Source organism: Cryptomeria japonica, chromosome 7 (genome assembly GCF_030272615.1).
Source record: "Cryptomeria japonica chromosome 7, Sugi_1.0, whole genome shotgun sequence".
NCBI classification, from domain to species: Eukaryota; Viridiplantae; Streptophyta; class Pinopsida; order Cupressales; family Cupressaceae; genus Cryptomeria; species Cryptomeria japonica.
Genome location: NC_081411.1, coordinates 108,996,575 through 109,013,344, shown reverse-complemented (window position 1 = coordinate 109,013,344; position 16,770 = coordinate 108,996,575). Strand labels below are relative to the sequence as shown.

Genomic DNA, 16,770 nt, shown 5'->3' with positions numbered 1-16,770 from the left:
TATCTATCAACCATTGTTAATAATTTAGAATCACCCTCTGCTTTTAAGGACAAAACCCTTGAAAGGTTCATGCTTGGATGCAACCCCAAGAAAATATTGAGATGTTCAATTCAATCAGGAGACATTAATGGCACCCAGGTCTGCAAAATGGGACAGAGATAATTATTATTTGCTGTAGAAGAGCACTAATCTGGTCGGCCTTCAATAATTTCATTTCATTTCTTGTCTGATCAATCAACAAACTTCAGTGGATTCTCTAGGAGTTGCAGCGATCATTTATAGAGGAAGTGCAGCTGGTTAAGAGGAGAATCACAACACTTAGTAATAAATCACAACTTGTAAGAAATTGCAGCTTGATCTGAATTTCTCCATCAGAAATATGTACATCTATGCATGTGGCCAGCTTGGTATTCAATCGGCGGTTTAAGTTTGATGGTGGTATGAACTTGGTATGTAAGTGTTGGTGCTGGAAATAAGCCACACCCGGACCGACGATGGACTGGTCCAAGAGGGGCCAGTAGCTCAATGGTAGAGCACTCCAGCAGCATATGGAAGGTCCTAGGTTCGAGCCCTAGCTGGTCCATGTCTCAACATGGTATCAGAGCCAGGTCCAGGCTAGGAGCCCCAAGCACACGAGAGGTGTGGCTTAAGGGGGGTTGTTGGTGTTGGAAATAAGCCACACCCGGACCGATGATGGACTGGTCCAAGAGGGGCCAGTAGCTCAGTGGTAGAGCACTCCACCAGCGTATGGAAGGTCCTAGGTTCGAGTCCTAGCTGGTCCATGTCTCAACAGTAAGAGCATTAATGTTATATGAATTCTGAAATTCCAAATTACTGCGACCAAAATTAATTTGTAATGTTTAACAGAACTTTTCTAGTTTTTTAATGTAAGTGATTATATTGCCAATAAGAGAAAACTCCATAGCATTTGTATGAAATTCAGTTTACGATTTACTCGGTTGTTATTTGGTTTATTTGTGAAAAATCCAAGAAGTTTTCATATTTCTCCTAAGAATAGCTAGTTAGGCTATTTCACTTTTCTCAATAATCTGCTGAATTTGGCCATCCTTGCCAACATATGAATAATGTATGAGCCCATGTGAAAGGATCTGGAATGCACCAAATCTTCAATTGTTTGTACAGGTTATCACTAATCACCATTGCCCAATCTATGATCTTTATTGTCCATCACTTTCTCTATGAAGTAGAACATCCATGGCTCGAAGATGAATGCCTGTGGACATCCCATTACTCGACTCATCAGCATTTGCTTCAGCTGTGAGATTCACCAAGAGTCTGCTGTCAGGGGCTACAATTGCTCTTCACTCGGAGTTGTAACATTTTGCACATTCAATGATCAGATCTGGGCATTATATGGCAAGAGGAAAACCAATTGCTGCCACAATTCCACTTCGAGTTATTTTCTTGGCTACAGCTAATGGAGGATTTCAATCATGACCAAACATTCTCCTCCTGAATCCATCCAAGTTGAGGATTTCAATCATGATCAAACATTCCATTTTGAAAGGATCCATGATTCAGGGATAAATCCTTTGAGTTCATTCTTGATTTGAGTCTACCTGGACGTGCTCGCTACCTTCGACTCCGCCATCTAACTTATTGCAAAATAAAATAATCAACATTAAAATCATGCTAAGGAAATTTAAAATCCATCATGAAAAGAATTCCACGCTGCATATTCTAGACTTGGAATAAATTAAAACCTCCAAGGACATAATTCTTGGATGAGAAATCCATGCCTTAGCTACCTAGCATGCCCTGCTCTTGCTTGATCTCTCCAAAATGTGATGTGAAGAATGAAATCTCATGCTCTCTTTAAATAGGGAATTCGCCCACATGCTACCATGTTGGCACTAGGATAATTTTAGTAACTTCATTAATTCCTTCCAAAACACATTTTATGTTTCCTTTGTTGAGAGGGAGATGACTTGTCATTCTAGTGGACCCCACTTGTCATACCTTGTTTCAAAATAGCAATGTTCATTATGTCTTGTGTGTCATGCCTCATTATTGAGAAATATTCTTTTTTGGGCGTTCAAACTTTGTCTTCATGTTACTTCCTATCATGGGTGCATTCTAGATAGGGAGGATGATTTTTCTCACTAGGGTATGGCATGGAGGATTCTTCCAAAACTTAGTCACATTCTTGAGTTTCCACACCATTCTGAGACTTGGGCGCATATGGAGGGTGCAAGAGGATTTTCAATCCCAGGGATTAATCCTCCCTGCCATGTGTTTTGCACCCAAGGAGACCTTCCTGGTGCATTTAGGTCTTGGAGGAGGAATTTGAGTTTGAGGATGATTCCTCCTTGTTTTGTAATTTGCACCCAAGGAAAGTTCTTTAATGTGCTGAGGCCTTGAAGGAAGATTTCCAAAGTTAGCCAAAATTTGATCATTTGATTGCTTCATTCATCTTTCCGGGTTTGGAACTAGATGCATTGGTTCTTTCTGTAGTTAGTGCTCATTTGTTGCCAAGGATAGACTTTCTAAAAATAGTAAGTTTTTTCCAAACACAAAATTAGGGCAAACAGAGACATAATGAAACTTACTAAAAATAGTAAGTTCATGAAAAATACTCAAATTTCACCGGAAGGCCCTTTGGAAGATTTTATTTTCTACACTTAGCCAAATCTCACTATACTTAAGATAACCGATTTCCTTTCTAAGTCTCCAAGATAGAAACCCTAAAATAGACAATGCTTGCTTCAAACTTGGCACAAAATCATCAACACTTACCCAAACGCCAGGAACTTGAGGAAATTATTGCTAGACTGCCCAAAAACTCACAAACAAAAGACCAAGTGGACAAAAATGTAGGGGGTACCCATTTGGAATGGGGTGATGTGTCAAAAGGTCACAACAAGTCTCTGTCGCAAACAGGGTATGCGTGTGTGCAATACAAAAGGACCCAACTCACCACAAACTTACCACCTCCACCAAGTCTCACCTACACAACCTTTCACAACTTCCACATACAAATATGCAACATCTGTATACCACTTTGTCACTACACGATTCTCTTTCTCACTCACTTCAACATACAAATTCATCTCAAATTCAACATCACAGAATTCATAAAAAATTCACCTCTGCTACTGCAACGTCTTCTTCATCATCACTCACTGCAATTGCAACTTCTTCAGGGAGTCCTTCTACATCTTCTTTCTCATTTTCTTCACTCAAAATAAACAACTCTTCTATTTAATCAATCTCCTCTACAAGTAATGCACCATCTTCATCGAATTCTTGAAAAACCTCTGCTACAACCTCTACCTTCTGAACTTCTTCCTCTTCTACTACCTCGACTTGTGAGTACTTTCACCTCCGTCACATTCTCTGCTTTCACTAACCAATTGACAGTCCACTCTGACCATTTTCTCCTCTTTTGTCTCTTCATTTCTCACCTCATTTCTTTTCTTCTTTTCATTTATGTGGGTTGCTCTCACATCTTCCTCCGTTTGGATGCAGCTGTCCTTTTTCAATGGGATTTGCCTTGTCCCATAACTTTCTTACATTCTTGCTTCAATCTCTCTTTCCAATACATAGAGCTTCTTATTATTTGCTTCTTCCCAATATCGTTCCAAAAATGATATTATCACGGGTCTTCTCATGACCAACCTCATCTTCCTCTTCGATCACATCCTCTCATCTGCTGCAATCTTTCACTTGCATTCACTTTTCTTCACAGCTTCATGCTCTCAATCCTTTGAGGCACACTTGCAATAATTCTTTTAATCTCTCCACAACTGCTTGACACTTTCAACTCTCTTTCCACGACTTGTACCTCTTAGCTCTCAATTGTTCAGGACTCCTAACACACTTGCAACAATTCTCTTGAGCCTCTCAGACAACTCTACCTCTTCAAAATTCACCTTTAGGTCGTGGTGTAGACTCTACACGCTCAAGACCTCTAGCTCTAATACTAGTTGATGCAATATGGACTCCATCCTGCCTTCAAACCTCAAAACTCAAAACTTTAGCAAAGAATCTTTGCACTCAATTCAACACAAAGGATTGCAACAAAGAAACAAAATTTATTTCACATCAAATTTGCGACACTCTATTTACAATTATGGCCTTCCATTGGCCTTTCTTCTTCTCCTTCACTCGCACTCCCATGTTCCTCACTATCGCAGTGCTTCCTCCACGTAACTTGTCTCACCTACCAGCACAAGCAACCCACACACTATTTTTCCAAGGCCAATGCCCACTCACGATGCACCCCTTCCTCTTTCCATTTGCTGATTTATCACATTTCAATAAACTAGTGTTTCATTTCCTGGGCTGCTTCCACTCCCTCATGGTCAATGCTTTGATATTGAATGGGGTTTTCTTCGAAGTAGTGCTATGCTTCAGAAAACATTTCCAACGTATCACTACTAATATGTTCCATTATTCAATTTTTAAATAATCCTATTCGGTGCCTTGTTGCGTACTTTTACATTCTTTCCATAATATCTTCTCTAGCTGTTATTCTAAGGATGGCATTTTGGACTTATTCCAACAATGGAGCTGAATCGGTTTCAAGAAGACACCTATCTATTGCACTGGTTTGAAAGTTTTTAAACCTTTCCAACAGATCCATTTTGTACATAACTTGCAATCATTGCAGTCCACAAGACATCATTTCTTTGAGGCATTCTGTCAAACTGTTGACGTGCCTCGTCTATGCTTCCACATTTTGCATATATGTCTACTAGGTTGGTCACAACTACAACATCTAACAAAATCCTTGTATTCTTAATGATTTGATGGATATTCGTGCCCTATTCCAAAGCTTTCACCTTGACCTAGGTCATGAGGATGTTGGCAAAGGTTGTAGAGATTGGCTTTACACCAGGCAATTGCATGTGCTTGAAAGATGAACTTCGTAAGAAAACGTTACTTTGAGGCATATCTATTTCAATCTTGTCAACCATGACCCCAAGAACCAATGAGATCCTAGTAATTTAAGAGGTTTAGGCACTGGTTGCAAAGCTGAGAAGCCAACAATAAATCAAAACAAACTGAAAAATATGTTTTTGGTCGATGCTGATTGCCCTACACCCGGAATGCTCCTGCATTACTCATAAATAGTTATCCACAACAAGATCTTCCATTTTAAGATTCTATAATTCAAAGTTCCAGCATAATTTTTTTTGTCAAATTCACCTTGCTCTCAAAGAACTAGTTAAACCCTTCCTCTCATACCAAATTAAGAGAAATAATACCAATGAACCTAGGCAATGAGAAACAATGTTAAAATTATTTTAAATGTAGCACAAATAAATAAGGGCACACTCATAAAAAGAGATTTTACCTTAAGAAACTCTTTTGAGAAGAAACACATCAAAAACAACACTCGTTTACTATAGTATGAATTATCTCAATTGTTTACAGTAGAAAACATACTTATTGCTTTTGTTTAACCCTAATCAACGTGTGAGTATTTACAGGCACAACACCATAATAAACTGCTAAGTGGTACTACAAAACAATGGATATAAAACCATTGATAGAAAAAACTTTATATAATAACCTAATTTTTTTCTTGAGGGGCACATGCCTTTAGACTCACAAAGTACGGTAGATACAGAAAAGATGTAGAACATATGCAGTATACAACACATATCCAACATTATGAGTATTTTGTGACTCCAATATCAAAATTTTGTCTGGTTAACTTATGAACTTTAGGAAAAACCAGATTTTGGATATTTGGGATTACAACTAAGGCTTATAGAAAAAATTCAAGACCTTGATGGATTTCTGGCAAATAGAAAATAGATAATTGCAGAGTAATGCAATGTAATAGTAGAGCATTTGAGTTATTTTTAGCTTTAAACGCATGAATTACAAGATGTTTGACAAAAGATCTGCTCATATTGAACCCGCAAACTGGAATTTTTTGTTGGCTAAGGGTTTTCAATCGAGTTTTATGCTGCTGTTATATGTAATTTTTGGTGGATAGGGTTTCTGCTTTTTACCTGGCTAATTTCTGCACGTTCTCTATGGTCTGCAACTACTTTTTGTCCATAGTGCCCCTTTTGTGTTACTGCCCATTTGCATTCTGTGTTTTCAGTCATGTCTCTGCTGTGTTAGTCAGATGAATCTCTCAATGACAGTCAACACCTTTAGTGAAAATGTGACAGTTAGCCTCTTTGGCTAAACAATAGTTGAGTCTGAATAGGAATTTTTTGAGTCAGCTCTATTTATGCTAGTATACATTTCATACAAAACACCTTCAGTCTGTCCTTATACAGTAAATGCTGATTTTTGCAGTTAATTTTTTTCTGAGTCAGCTCTACTTATGCTAGTACACATTTCTTACAAAACACCCTTCAGTCTGTCCTTTTGCAGAAAATGCTGATTTTTGTAGTTTGGTGTACCCTCTCCTAGGGCTTCCTCATCATGATACCAAATGTTAGAAGAATGAATGCATGAAGCTTGTGAAAATTGTGTGATAGAAACTCAAATTGTATCTGCTGTATTTATGCATGTATGGGGAAGCCATATTGGGTGGTTGCAACTTACATTGTTAAAGTTAACTACTTAGACATAATTAATGTGTCATTACATAATAATTATATCCAATATATGTTTGTGTACAAGGTAGTCTAACATTATATTATATCTAGCAGTCAAAATATTTTTAGAACTCAATTTTTTGCTGTACCTTGCTTGTATAATCTTATATATCTTAATTTTTAGTGTATGATTAGTATCCTAAATTCTTAACCCTATTTATCAATGGCTATACATTCCTTTTTTAAAAAAAATTTCTTAAATATAATCAATATTTCATCTGTCTTGCTAGACAGTTTATACCACTTATATTAAGATGTGAATTTGTTTCTTTCCGTAAGTGTACCCTGAATCCATCTGAACAATGCTCAAGCTTTGAGTAAGTTTAAAATGTCAAAAACATAAAATAGGTGATATTTTTATTTCTCCTATATTGTTAGGTGACTTTGAAATAGTATATTATCGATGAGGAAAATGTGAAACAAGTGTTTCTAATTTTAAAAATTAAATCAGTTTGTGCTGCCAGACAAATGAGAATTAGTGTAGGTGTAATATCACCTTACAGTGCACAAGTTAGATACTTGGAGAGTAAGCTGACGAGTAAGGATGAATGGATGAACAATATTGATATAGAGGTCAAATCTGTGGATGGGTTTCAAGGTGGAGAAAAGGACATCATTATAATTTCCACTGTTAGAACCAACAACAACATTGGCTTCCTTTCTGATTGGAGACGTGCAAATGTTGCTTTAACCCGGGCACGGTACTTTTTTTCTTGTTTTGTTTCTTTGGGAAATGGTGTTCTACAATCTTTTTGCTTCATTCGTATTAGTTACTTTTGTCCTCACAAAGAGGTTGTGTCCTTTTCATAGACATTAAAATAAATTTTTATATTACAAATACAATGCCATTGTGTTATCGATGAACAGATTCTGTCTTTGGATTGTTGGGAATGGCTCCATGCTTGTTAAAACTAAATCTATATGGAAGGAGATAGCAAAGGATGCAATTGCAAGGAAGTGCTTTCTAGATCCAAATGTAGACAGTGGAATGGTGAAAACAATAAGAAATGCAAAGGCTGAGATGGATCAACTTGAAGATCTATTAAAGACGGATTCCATCTTGTTCAACAACACAGTTTGGAAGGTAACTTAGATGCCAAAGTTATACAGTTTCTCTGCTATGAGAATACTGAACTGAAATCTCTGTTTTTTCGTATTTTTTTGATGTAAATAATTCAATTCAGTTGTAGAAGTTCATCACTCAAACTAGTCCCTTTATCCTTTCCTATATTTAAATATAAAGTGGAACCTTGTGTTCCTTTAGCTTATTACTAGAAATTTCTTACACAATATGTTAAAGGTACTTAGATTTATAGAGATATGTTTATCCTATAACAAACTTGAGAGATCTATAATGAAAATATGATTGAAAGAGCGCTACCACATGATATGGCCAGAAGTGCATTATTGTTATTAGTTTATTTACAAAAGCTTGACCAACCTGTGAAGGTAGTTATGTACCAACAGTTTCGGTCAAGATGGGTGCATTCTGTATATGATTGAACCTTCTCTCAATTTATTTACTGCCCATTGAGTTTGGTGACAAACCCCCAAAATCAGACTAAAAGAGCTCACCAAAATGCAAACCTACCAAAGCCTTAGACATCAATATTTTGAAAAATTTGGGGTCTTTTACTGACTGATTCATATGCACAATGCTAAGCACAATAAATTTTGCTAGCTTTGATTTTACTTATTATAATTTTGAACATATACATAACTTTCTCCCTATTCCCATTTAAGGTTTTGGAAATTGTAACGATGGGTTGTATTGGATTCAATTTTGGTAAGTGATGGAAAATACATTGTAATGATGTCTAGTACTTCAAATCTTGTTGTTCTTGATGACTATGTTTAGAAACAATGTCAGCATTTAATTTTGAAGACCTTAGTCTTTGTAAAAATGGTTTTCTAAAGACTGTCTTGATTGAATTGGAAATTATATTGTCCAAGTGATAAGGAAAAAGCATGCGTTGTAGTTCATATACGACTCTTCCCATATTTCCTTCCTACAAAACTTACTGAAATAAGTTCATATGTATTCTTGAATGAAGGGCTTGACATGTCAACAATGTTTTGCCCCGTAGGGTATGTTCAGAACATTACAGAAAGCGAGCAAAACAGAATAGTACGCATATGTACGAAATGTAGAGAACTCAAAACTATATATTCATTAATACCAACATTACAATGTACCTTCAGAATAACATCAGTATAACATAACAGCATCAGCATAATCATAATCATATCCAGAGATTTGGGGTACACAGATATATATACACAGGGTGTCAACCGGCTGCCGGTGCCAACCGTCAGCAACCGTTGACCAACCGCCGACCCCTAAACATTTACTAACAAATACTAATTTTCCCAACAACAAACAAAAGTGACACGTGGAACTCAAATGTCTTATAAAAGAATAGTTGTCTTGGCTCAAGTTTGGCTTATGGATCCCACTTGAATTGATTTAGTTAGTCAAGCTATATAATGCTTCTAACTTATCCTAGATTATTTTCATCAAATTCATGTTATTATTAGCATTCATAGATTTATCTTTGTTAATACATAAAAAATCACTATATCCTTGAGATAGGTGGGGAACATTAGAACAAGAATATTATTTTTTGTGAATTTAATAAAACAATTAATCCAAGGACTCACTACAAATAGAGAAGGCATTTATAAAGAAAATTAGTGGACTCATTGTTTTTCACAAAGAGCATAGTGCCAAGGAGAAAATTGGTCAGTGTAGTGAGTAGGCCAAAAAGAGTGGCAATAAGACTATACTGCCAAGGAACCACAACCCTCACGTAGTACGATAAGGATTAAGATGTAGGGCCATACGCTACAAACAATTCTACCAGAGAAAGGGACATTAGCTGTATGGGCACATGGCCGATCATGAGCATTTAGTTGTATGAAGAGAAAATTGGAAGGCCATACATGGTAAGATAAAACCCATACAGGGTAAGAAATGAATTGTATGAGGTAAGATTGTAGGTCATACATGGTACGATAGGGAAGTGTTTATAGGTTGTATAGGGTAAGAAGGAAGCCATACATGGTGTGCACAAGAAGTATGAGAGACAAAGCTATAGATTGTACATGAGGAGTACTTAGTTGTATGACAAGAAAGAAGGGCCCGTGAAAATATGTATTAGCCTATACAGAGGTAGAGAGAATAGCCATACATGGAAAAAGAATCTAGGTCATACGACAAGGAAGTACCTGCCAGGTCGTACGTGATAGCATCTACAAGGCTGTATGAAGAAGACAAAAGTGTGTATGGAAAGAAGCCATAGTGGCCATGCATGAATAAATCATTGAACAAAATGAGTGCAAGGGGACAAAAAATCACATGGCGAGGATGAGTTTTGGTAGTCCATCGAGAAGTAGTTATTTTAAAGAAGTGCTAGAAAATAAAGTCGAGAAGGACAAAGGCGAGACATTAGTTGTAGTATTGGCGAGTGTTTTGTCCCATAGGGTATGTTCAGAACATTACAGAAAGCGAGCAAAACAGAATAGTACACATATGCACGAAATGTAGAGAACTCAAAAGTGTATATTCATTAATGCCAACATTACAATGTACCTTCAGAATAACATCAGTATGGCATAACAACATCAGCATAATCATACTCATATCCAGAGATTTGGGGTACATAGATATATATACATGGGGTGTCGACTAGCTGCCAGTGCCAACCGTTAGCAACCGCCGACCCCTAAACATTTACTAACAAATACTAATTTTCCCGACAACATCATCCCTCCCAAAAAAGAGAGTCATCTTCGGACGACACACAACAAAATGGGGACACCATATTGACAACTACAAAAAAGAAATCAAGGAGCTGGGGACCGAGAAAGCGTCCTTGAAGAAGAAGGTGCAGGAGGAGGGGTCGGTGCAGATGCAGCTAGGTTCTCTCTCAACTGGCGAACCTGTTGCGTCCTATATTGGAGGTGCCGCTCGAGTACTAGGTGTCGCACCTGCGAAGTCTTCACCATGAACATCGCCTCCATGACTTCCTTATGTTTCTTGTCCAACTCCTGCAAAACTGAAGTGAGGCGAGTCTCTACTGCTGCTCACGTAGCCGCCTCCTGTGGTAATTTTGCCTTTGCCTGGACCAACTCCACCTCCAATGCCATTACCCGAGCCCTTTGTTGTAGGAGCTCCTCCTCAATGGTCTGCAATCGAGTGGCTAGCTCCTCCCGAGCTGTGATGGCTGCCACTCGTTCTGCCTTTGCCCCAGATGCCAAATGTTGTGCACGTCGGAGCTCATAGTAGCCATCTCGAAATGCCTGTTCCACTTGCTGCAACAACAAGTATGTCCCACTCTCACCAGTCGACGTCTTGCACCTCTAGTCCTCCAACAAGGGAGGCATCTCTACTGTAGGCCATCCCCTCAATCGAAACATCGAGCAAACTCCTCTGCACATCCCCCTGTGGAAAATGCAAGCAGATCCTCTACTGCAGTCTGTCCAAGAGCCAGTTCCTGAATTGAAGCCGCCATTCGTCGTGCACTGGCCTCCACATCTGCCAAGGCAACCATCCTCTGTGCATTGGCCTCCCTCTCTGCTAGAAACTGGTCCACCGCACCTGACAAACCCTGCATAGAGGATGTTATCTGATGGTTAGCCTCAATAGCCCTATAGTCCTCTCCAAGCACCTTATCCTAGGAGACATCCATAGCTGACTCCTGTTGCTTGTGAGAACTCCCCTCCTCTAAATCTACTATCTCCGGCGACACTAGTGGCTATGGTGAAGGAGGTCAAGACCCAACCGGTGCCATGAGGGTTGCCTGGTAGCGGTCCAACCATGCATCCCATGCGTGGACCTATTGACATGTTTTTTTGGCAGCCTTGAACACAGAATAAAGTTACCAACGGTCACCTTACCCTCCCTTGATCAAAATTAGTCCGTATGCTAAGATTGCATAAAGTTCAAACGGCTAATTCCAAGTTTCCTCCAATGCGTGGACGTGACTTAGTTGGCTGATGTGATTGCTGGTAATCCAAGGAGCCTTATGTTTGCATCAATCTTTCACTTCTTTGTTGTGGCTAGAACTCCATCATCAGCTATGGCAATTCTGCGATGTTGTTGCTTCGAACAGACTAAAATGAACTAAAAATAAAAGGGAAAGGGTTTAGAAGGATCTAAATCTACTCCTAAGGGCAGTGATAACAATGAATAGTGCTTTGGTGGACAAATTCCAAATAAACCAAGCTCTGCTTCGCCAAGATCAACTACAACTCCGCAAGAACCAGTGCAATCTTCTGGGGATGTTAGAGGATTTTCAAATCGAGAAAGTACATTTGAATACCCAAAAACGACGCAATCCAAATGACTATCCACAATCGAACTTAGCACAAATTTAGGGAGTTCGGACTAACTTTACACTGCAACTTACAATCAGTAAGATGCAAAAGTATGAACTATGGAAATTCATCAGACACCATTACATTCTCCATTGAAATCAAAGCATTTTACTATTTCTAATCTAAGTGAGGAAGGTGAAACCATGCAAGCTTTGAAAAAATAATTTAAGTGGACACTATCAGAGAATAATGTTTCACTGTTATTATCTCAAAACTTATTGCAACAATTTCATACAGGTCTCCCCTCCTTTTACAAATGAGGGGGGGTCACCCCTTTATATAGGCTTCAAGCCTTGGCTACATGCAAAACCCTAATTAGGGTTTCCCAAAAGATTCTCCACTCAAGATGCAACAAGGTGGGAATCGACAATTAATAACGCATCATACCCTTACACAATTAATTCAAAAGTACCCAAAATAGCATCCATTGCACATTAAATGTACCACCTCTTTCAAATTCGCCCAACATGTGTTGAATATTCATCCATGCAAAAATTGCCCCATCATGTCATAAATGCACCATCACCTCCACATGCGACAACTACATGCAAAAGGAATCAGCCATAATGCCCCAAATGTGACGACTACATGCAAAAGATGCTCCATTAATTCTTCATGCATTGACTCGGCTGCCACTTGGCGAGAAAACCTTGGAGAGAGAAAACTTCAGGAGAGAAGAATTTGATCCATGAAGTGTCTCAAACTTTCCTTGCTCTGGAGGAGATTTTTAATGATTTTCCACCATCTCCTATTTTTTAGGAACTTTCCTAAAATTTAGGACCCGGGTCTAGGAGAGAGAGAATTCTCTCACGATTCCCAATCTGTAAGAATTTTCGGATTCTGATAAGATTTGGTGTCCAAAAATGGAAATTTCAAAACTTTTCTTGAGGGAATTTCCGCTTTTCCATTCCTCCTTGACCCTTTGACTTTCATGCCTTAGCCAAATTTTCAATTTTCAAGCTTAAGCATGGAATTCACCATGTCTTGGAATTTGATCATTTTCCATTCCTCCAAGCACCCCTCAATTTGGCACTTTCCATTAAGTCTAGGGTGCTATTTCCATGTGCAGAAGAATTCACACTTTGTTTGGAATCTTCCATCACTTCCTTGTTTTGGTGCCTTCACCATGCCTTGGGCGGAATTTCACTATGGAGGAGGAATTTCGTCAAATGTTGAATACTCCATGACCCCTCCATTTTGGCGCCCTGCTTAGTGTTTGGGTGGAATTTTACTGTGGAGGAGGAATTTCATCAAATGTTGAATCCTCCATGACCCATCCAGTTTGGCGCCCTCCATAGTGCTCAAGCGCATTTTGGTCTTGGTCATGGAATTCATACTTTTTCCATCTCTCCATGCATACCCTACTTTGGCGCCATGCAAATGTCTTGGGCGGATTTTTGCTAGGAGGTAGGAATTTTCCTTTATCAGAATATATATATGAAATATAACATTTATGTATAAGTGGCATCTTCAATATGTCTTTTTTCCTTTCTTATACTTTAAGTTATATTTCATATATATTGTCAGGATGTTTGAGAGTGGTTTCAGGTCCCTAGGAATCATAATGCAAATTCTGGATTTCGGAAGATCTTTCTAATTTTCAAACAGTCAAATTTCAAGCCATTTTCGGATCAGGATGACATTGGTGGATTGATGTGAATTTCCAGACTTGGATGATTTTGCATGCTTCCCTCTTCTAGAATAGGAGTTCCATACTTAACCATTTTTTTATCCAACTTTTCTGCCTTCCGACTCTTCCAGATTTAGAAATGATCAGGAACGTTCAGTCTTCAGCATCTTCAGGGATGTTCAGTTTTCAGTGTTTTCCTGTGAAGAACCTGCCAAAAATAGATTTTCCCAAATAGTAAATGTTTCAAAATGTTAGGGTTTGGACAAAATAGGTCACGAAAGAACTTACTAAAAAAACAAACTTACTAAAAATAGAAATTACTAAAAATAGTAAGTTTGAATTTTTGGTAAAATTAGACCAATTCGAGAGGCAGTGAAACTTACTAAAAATAGTAAGTGCTCAGAATTCACTCAAATTTTATTGGGATGTTCCTTGAAGGGTCCCGATTCTAGTTCTATGTTCAGTTTTTCCAAAACCCTAACAGAAACTCCTAAAATCTAGGACTGAAGGCAGAAACCCTAAAATAGCCAAAACAAGCCCTAGACTTAACCAAATTTTCTCAAACGAAAAGAAGACTTAATCAAAATGACCCCCAAACACTTGCAAAGCAAAGAGAATGACGAAACTGCTGTGAATAAACCCAAAAAACAAAGCCAAAAGACCGGAAGGGCCTAAAAAGTAGGGGGTCTCCATTTGCAATGGGGAGATGTGTGAAAACATCACAATAGGACCGTACTCTCCAACTCACCCCCTTTGTTTCTAGCGGGATCCTGACTCGCAGGAAAATTCTCCAACTTGGCCCGTTGCTCTGTAGTGGGTGCCTGGTTTGCGGACATTCTGTGTGCAAGTGGGGTGACACTAAAGGGTGTCTGCGTGGGTGGAGGTCGCAATTGCTCAATTCCTGGCACTGGTATAGCTCCAACTGTCATCCCCGAAGTAGGGAGTGGAGTTAGTTCACCGTCCACCTCCAGCAAGGTTGGAGCGAAAATAAGTCGTCCAGTCTTCACCTCTCTCGAAGGTCTGACCCCCCTCGATGGTGCTACTCCAACCGTACTCGTACCACTCAAGGGTGCACCCATGACACCTTTTGCGCGTGTACTGCCACCAGCACTATCCAACGTCTCCTCTCCAAGACTCTGCCCCACTTCTCTTCAACTAGCTAGCCGGAAGGCATCATTGCCACCACCACTGCTGGAAGAGGTATGCCAACTCTTCCCTTGCGTTGCTCTCCTCCTCTTCAGCCAACTCTAGCTCACTCTCTGAAGCCACCACCTGCTGCCGCCTTCGCTTCCTGCGATGTTGGACGTCCCCACTTCTTGTGAAGGTATCTAGGTGAGTCCAATAAAAGATAGGCGGCCGCGAGGGGTCCACCTAATTCTGTGGCTTCCACACATGTCGTTCTGAGGGTACCTATGTTTAGATGGCCTCCAGAAAAAATCCAATGGCATGAAAGGGCATATAGAAGGCTTTATGTTTCAATGAGGAATTCATGAATCCTATCCGACAGTATAGATGCTCAATCATACACCGTACCATTCCTTAACCCATTCATCAAAGCTATCATGGGTACAACAGTGTCTGAGGCTCGACTGGCTCCCATGAGTCTACTCTTCGTCACATCGAACAAACATTGCCATTCACCTGGCACAATGTAAGACTTTTTTAACCCTTGTCCCTTCGGTGCATTCACTCATTCCCATTCCTCTGCTGTCAAGTCATCACGACACACTAACTGTAGAAGTCTCTTCCTTTGTTCAACGAACATCTTCGTGGCATTTTTGTCAACTTTCTTGCCCTCGCTAGGAATGTCGAACACTTCGGTAAATGCTTTTGCTGTAAATGACACCGTTACTGTGCTTTGTTGGTAGATGAATAGAGATTCCCTAGCGTTTCTATCATACGCAGTAATCATCATCCTGAGACATGGCTCAAAATCTCGAATGGCGAATACAGGCATTTGGATTGCCCAATGCACCCGTGCATGCCGAAGGGAATCCTTGATGGGCTGATTGTCTGGAGTCTCTAGCCACCACGTTCTACAGATAGTGTCACTCAACCCTTTGAAGGTGATGGTGTCTGTTGTGACTTTTGCCGACATTGTCTTTCCTTTCCCAACTTTGCCTATATCCATCCCGCCTGCAACCCTCACTCCTGACGGCAATGTTCTTTTCCCTTTGTCTATAGCTACACTGCTCGATTCTGCCATTTTGCCTTTCTTGGACGGTTGGTTCTTTGGAGGCTCTAACTGCTGCAACCGTTTTCTCCAATTTAACTGTGGTCTCCCAGACATCATAAATTAACCTTTTAATTGCCACTAAACACACTTATAATATTTTTGAATTTAGTTATTTCTCTATCCCACGGCTGCTTTAGTATGATTGGATTTCGTACAGACTCCCCTTGTCATCTTAGCAATGTCACAATTCCCTCGTACGATCGACCTTTGTATGCTTTATGTACGGATTTCCTCATGCTTTGAGTGTACGGACGTCTCTTGCGATTCACCATAATCATACGGATTTAAAATCACTGTCACCCACCGTATGAATCCCTATGTATGGATTATAGGGTGTGTATTTCCGATTTCCTTCTGGAATGACGTCTGTGCTTGTCCTTCCCTCGTACGAATTCCATTGTCCGCTTGTACGAATTTGATCCATTGCACCAATGGCGAGGGATGTACGACTTGGTTTAGTGCTCCTTCGTATGGATTTTCAACCACTTCACCTTGTATGGAAATATCTCTGTTTGCAATGTACAGATTGTCCAACTGTGATGGCTCTATCCTCGTTTGTGTCTTCCGTACAACCTTGGGCTCCTCCTTGTCACTTGTACGATCAGCCTCCCGTAAGTTTTTTTTTCTATATTTTTTTCTTCACATGTACGGATCTCACCATGTGCAATTCTCTTGTAACCACGAGCTCCCTTCCATACGGATCTCTTCAATGTATGGCAATCTCTACTAGTTTGCTCCCCTTCGATTTATGCAATGTCCGTATGGTTTTTATCAATTTTGTTTTCTTCTATCCATACAGTTTTAATGACAACCATACGGCGAGTTCTCAATTTTTTAATTTTTTAATTTATTTGTTTTTTACTAAAAAAATAAAATAGTTACCTTTTCAAATTGTCCGGCTAGGCCCCTCCCCCGGACGAACTAGGTCATTCCACTGC

The 16,770-nt window shown here is 39.4% G+C and overlaps 1 protein-coding gene and 1 non-coding gene across 2 annotated transcripts in view; both read left to right on the top strand.

The window, feature by feature from the left end:
* Positions 1-16,770, top strand: part of LOC131045892 (uncharacterized) — a 152,599-nt gene that overhangs the window by 16,916 nt on the left and 118,913 nt on the right. The window contains exons 5-6 of the mRNA XM_057979557.2: positions 7,039-7,288; positions 7,455-7,671. Of these exons, the coding sequence (XP_057835540.2) occupies positions 7,039-7,288; positions 7,455-7,671 (467 nt within the window). The remainder of the gene's footprint in view (positions 1-7,038; positions 7,289-7,454; positions 7,672-16,770) is intronic.
* Positions 711-782, top strand: TRNAA-AGC (transfer RNA alanine (anticodon AGC)). The gene has a single exon. It is a non-coding gene; the product is annotated as a tRNA-Ala (tRNA).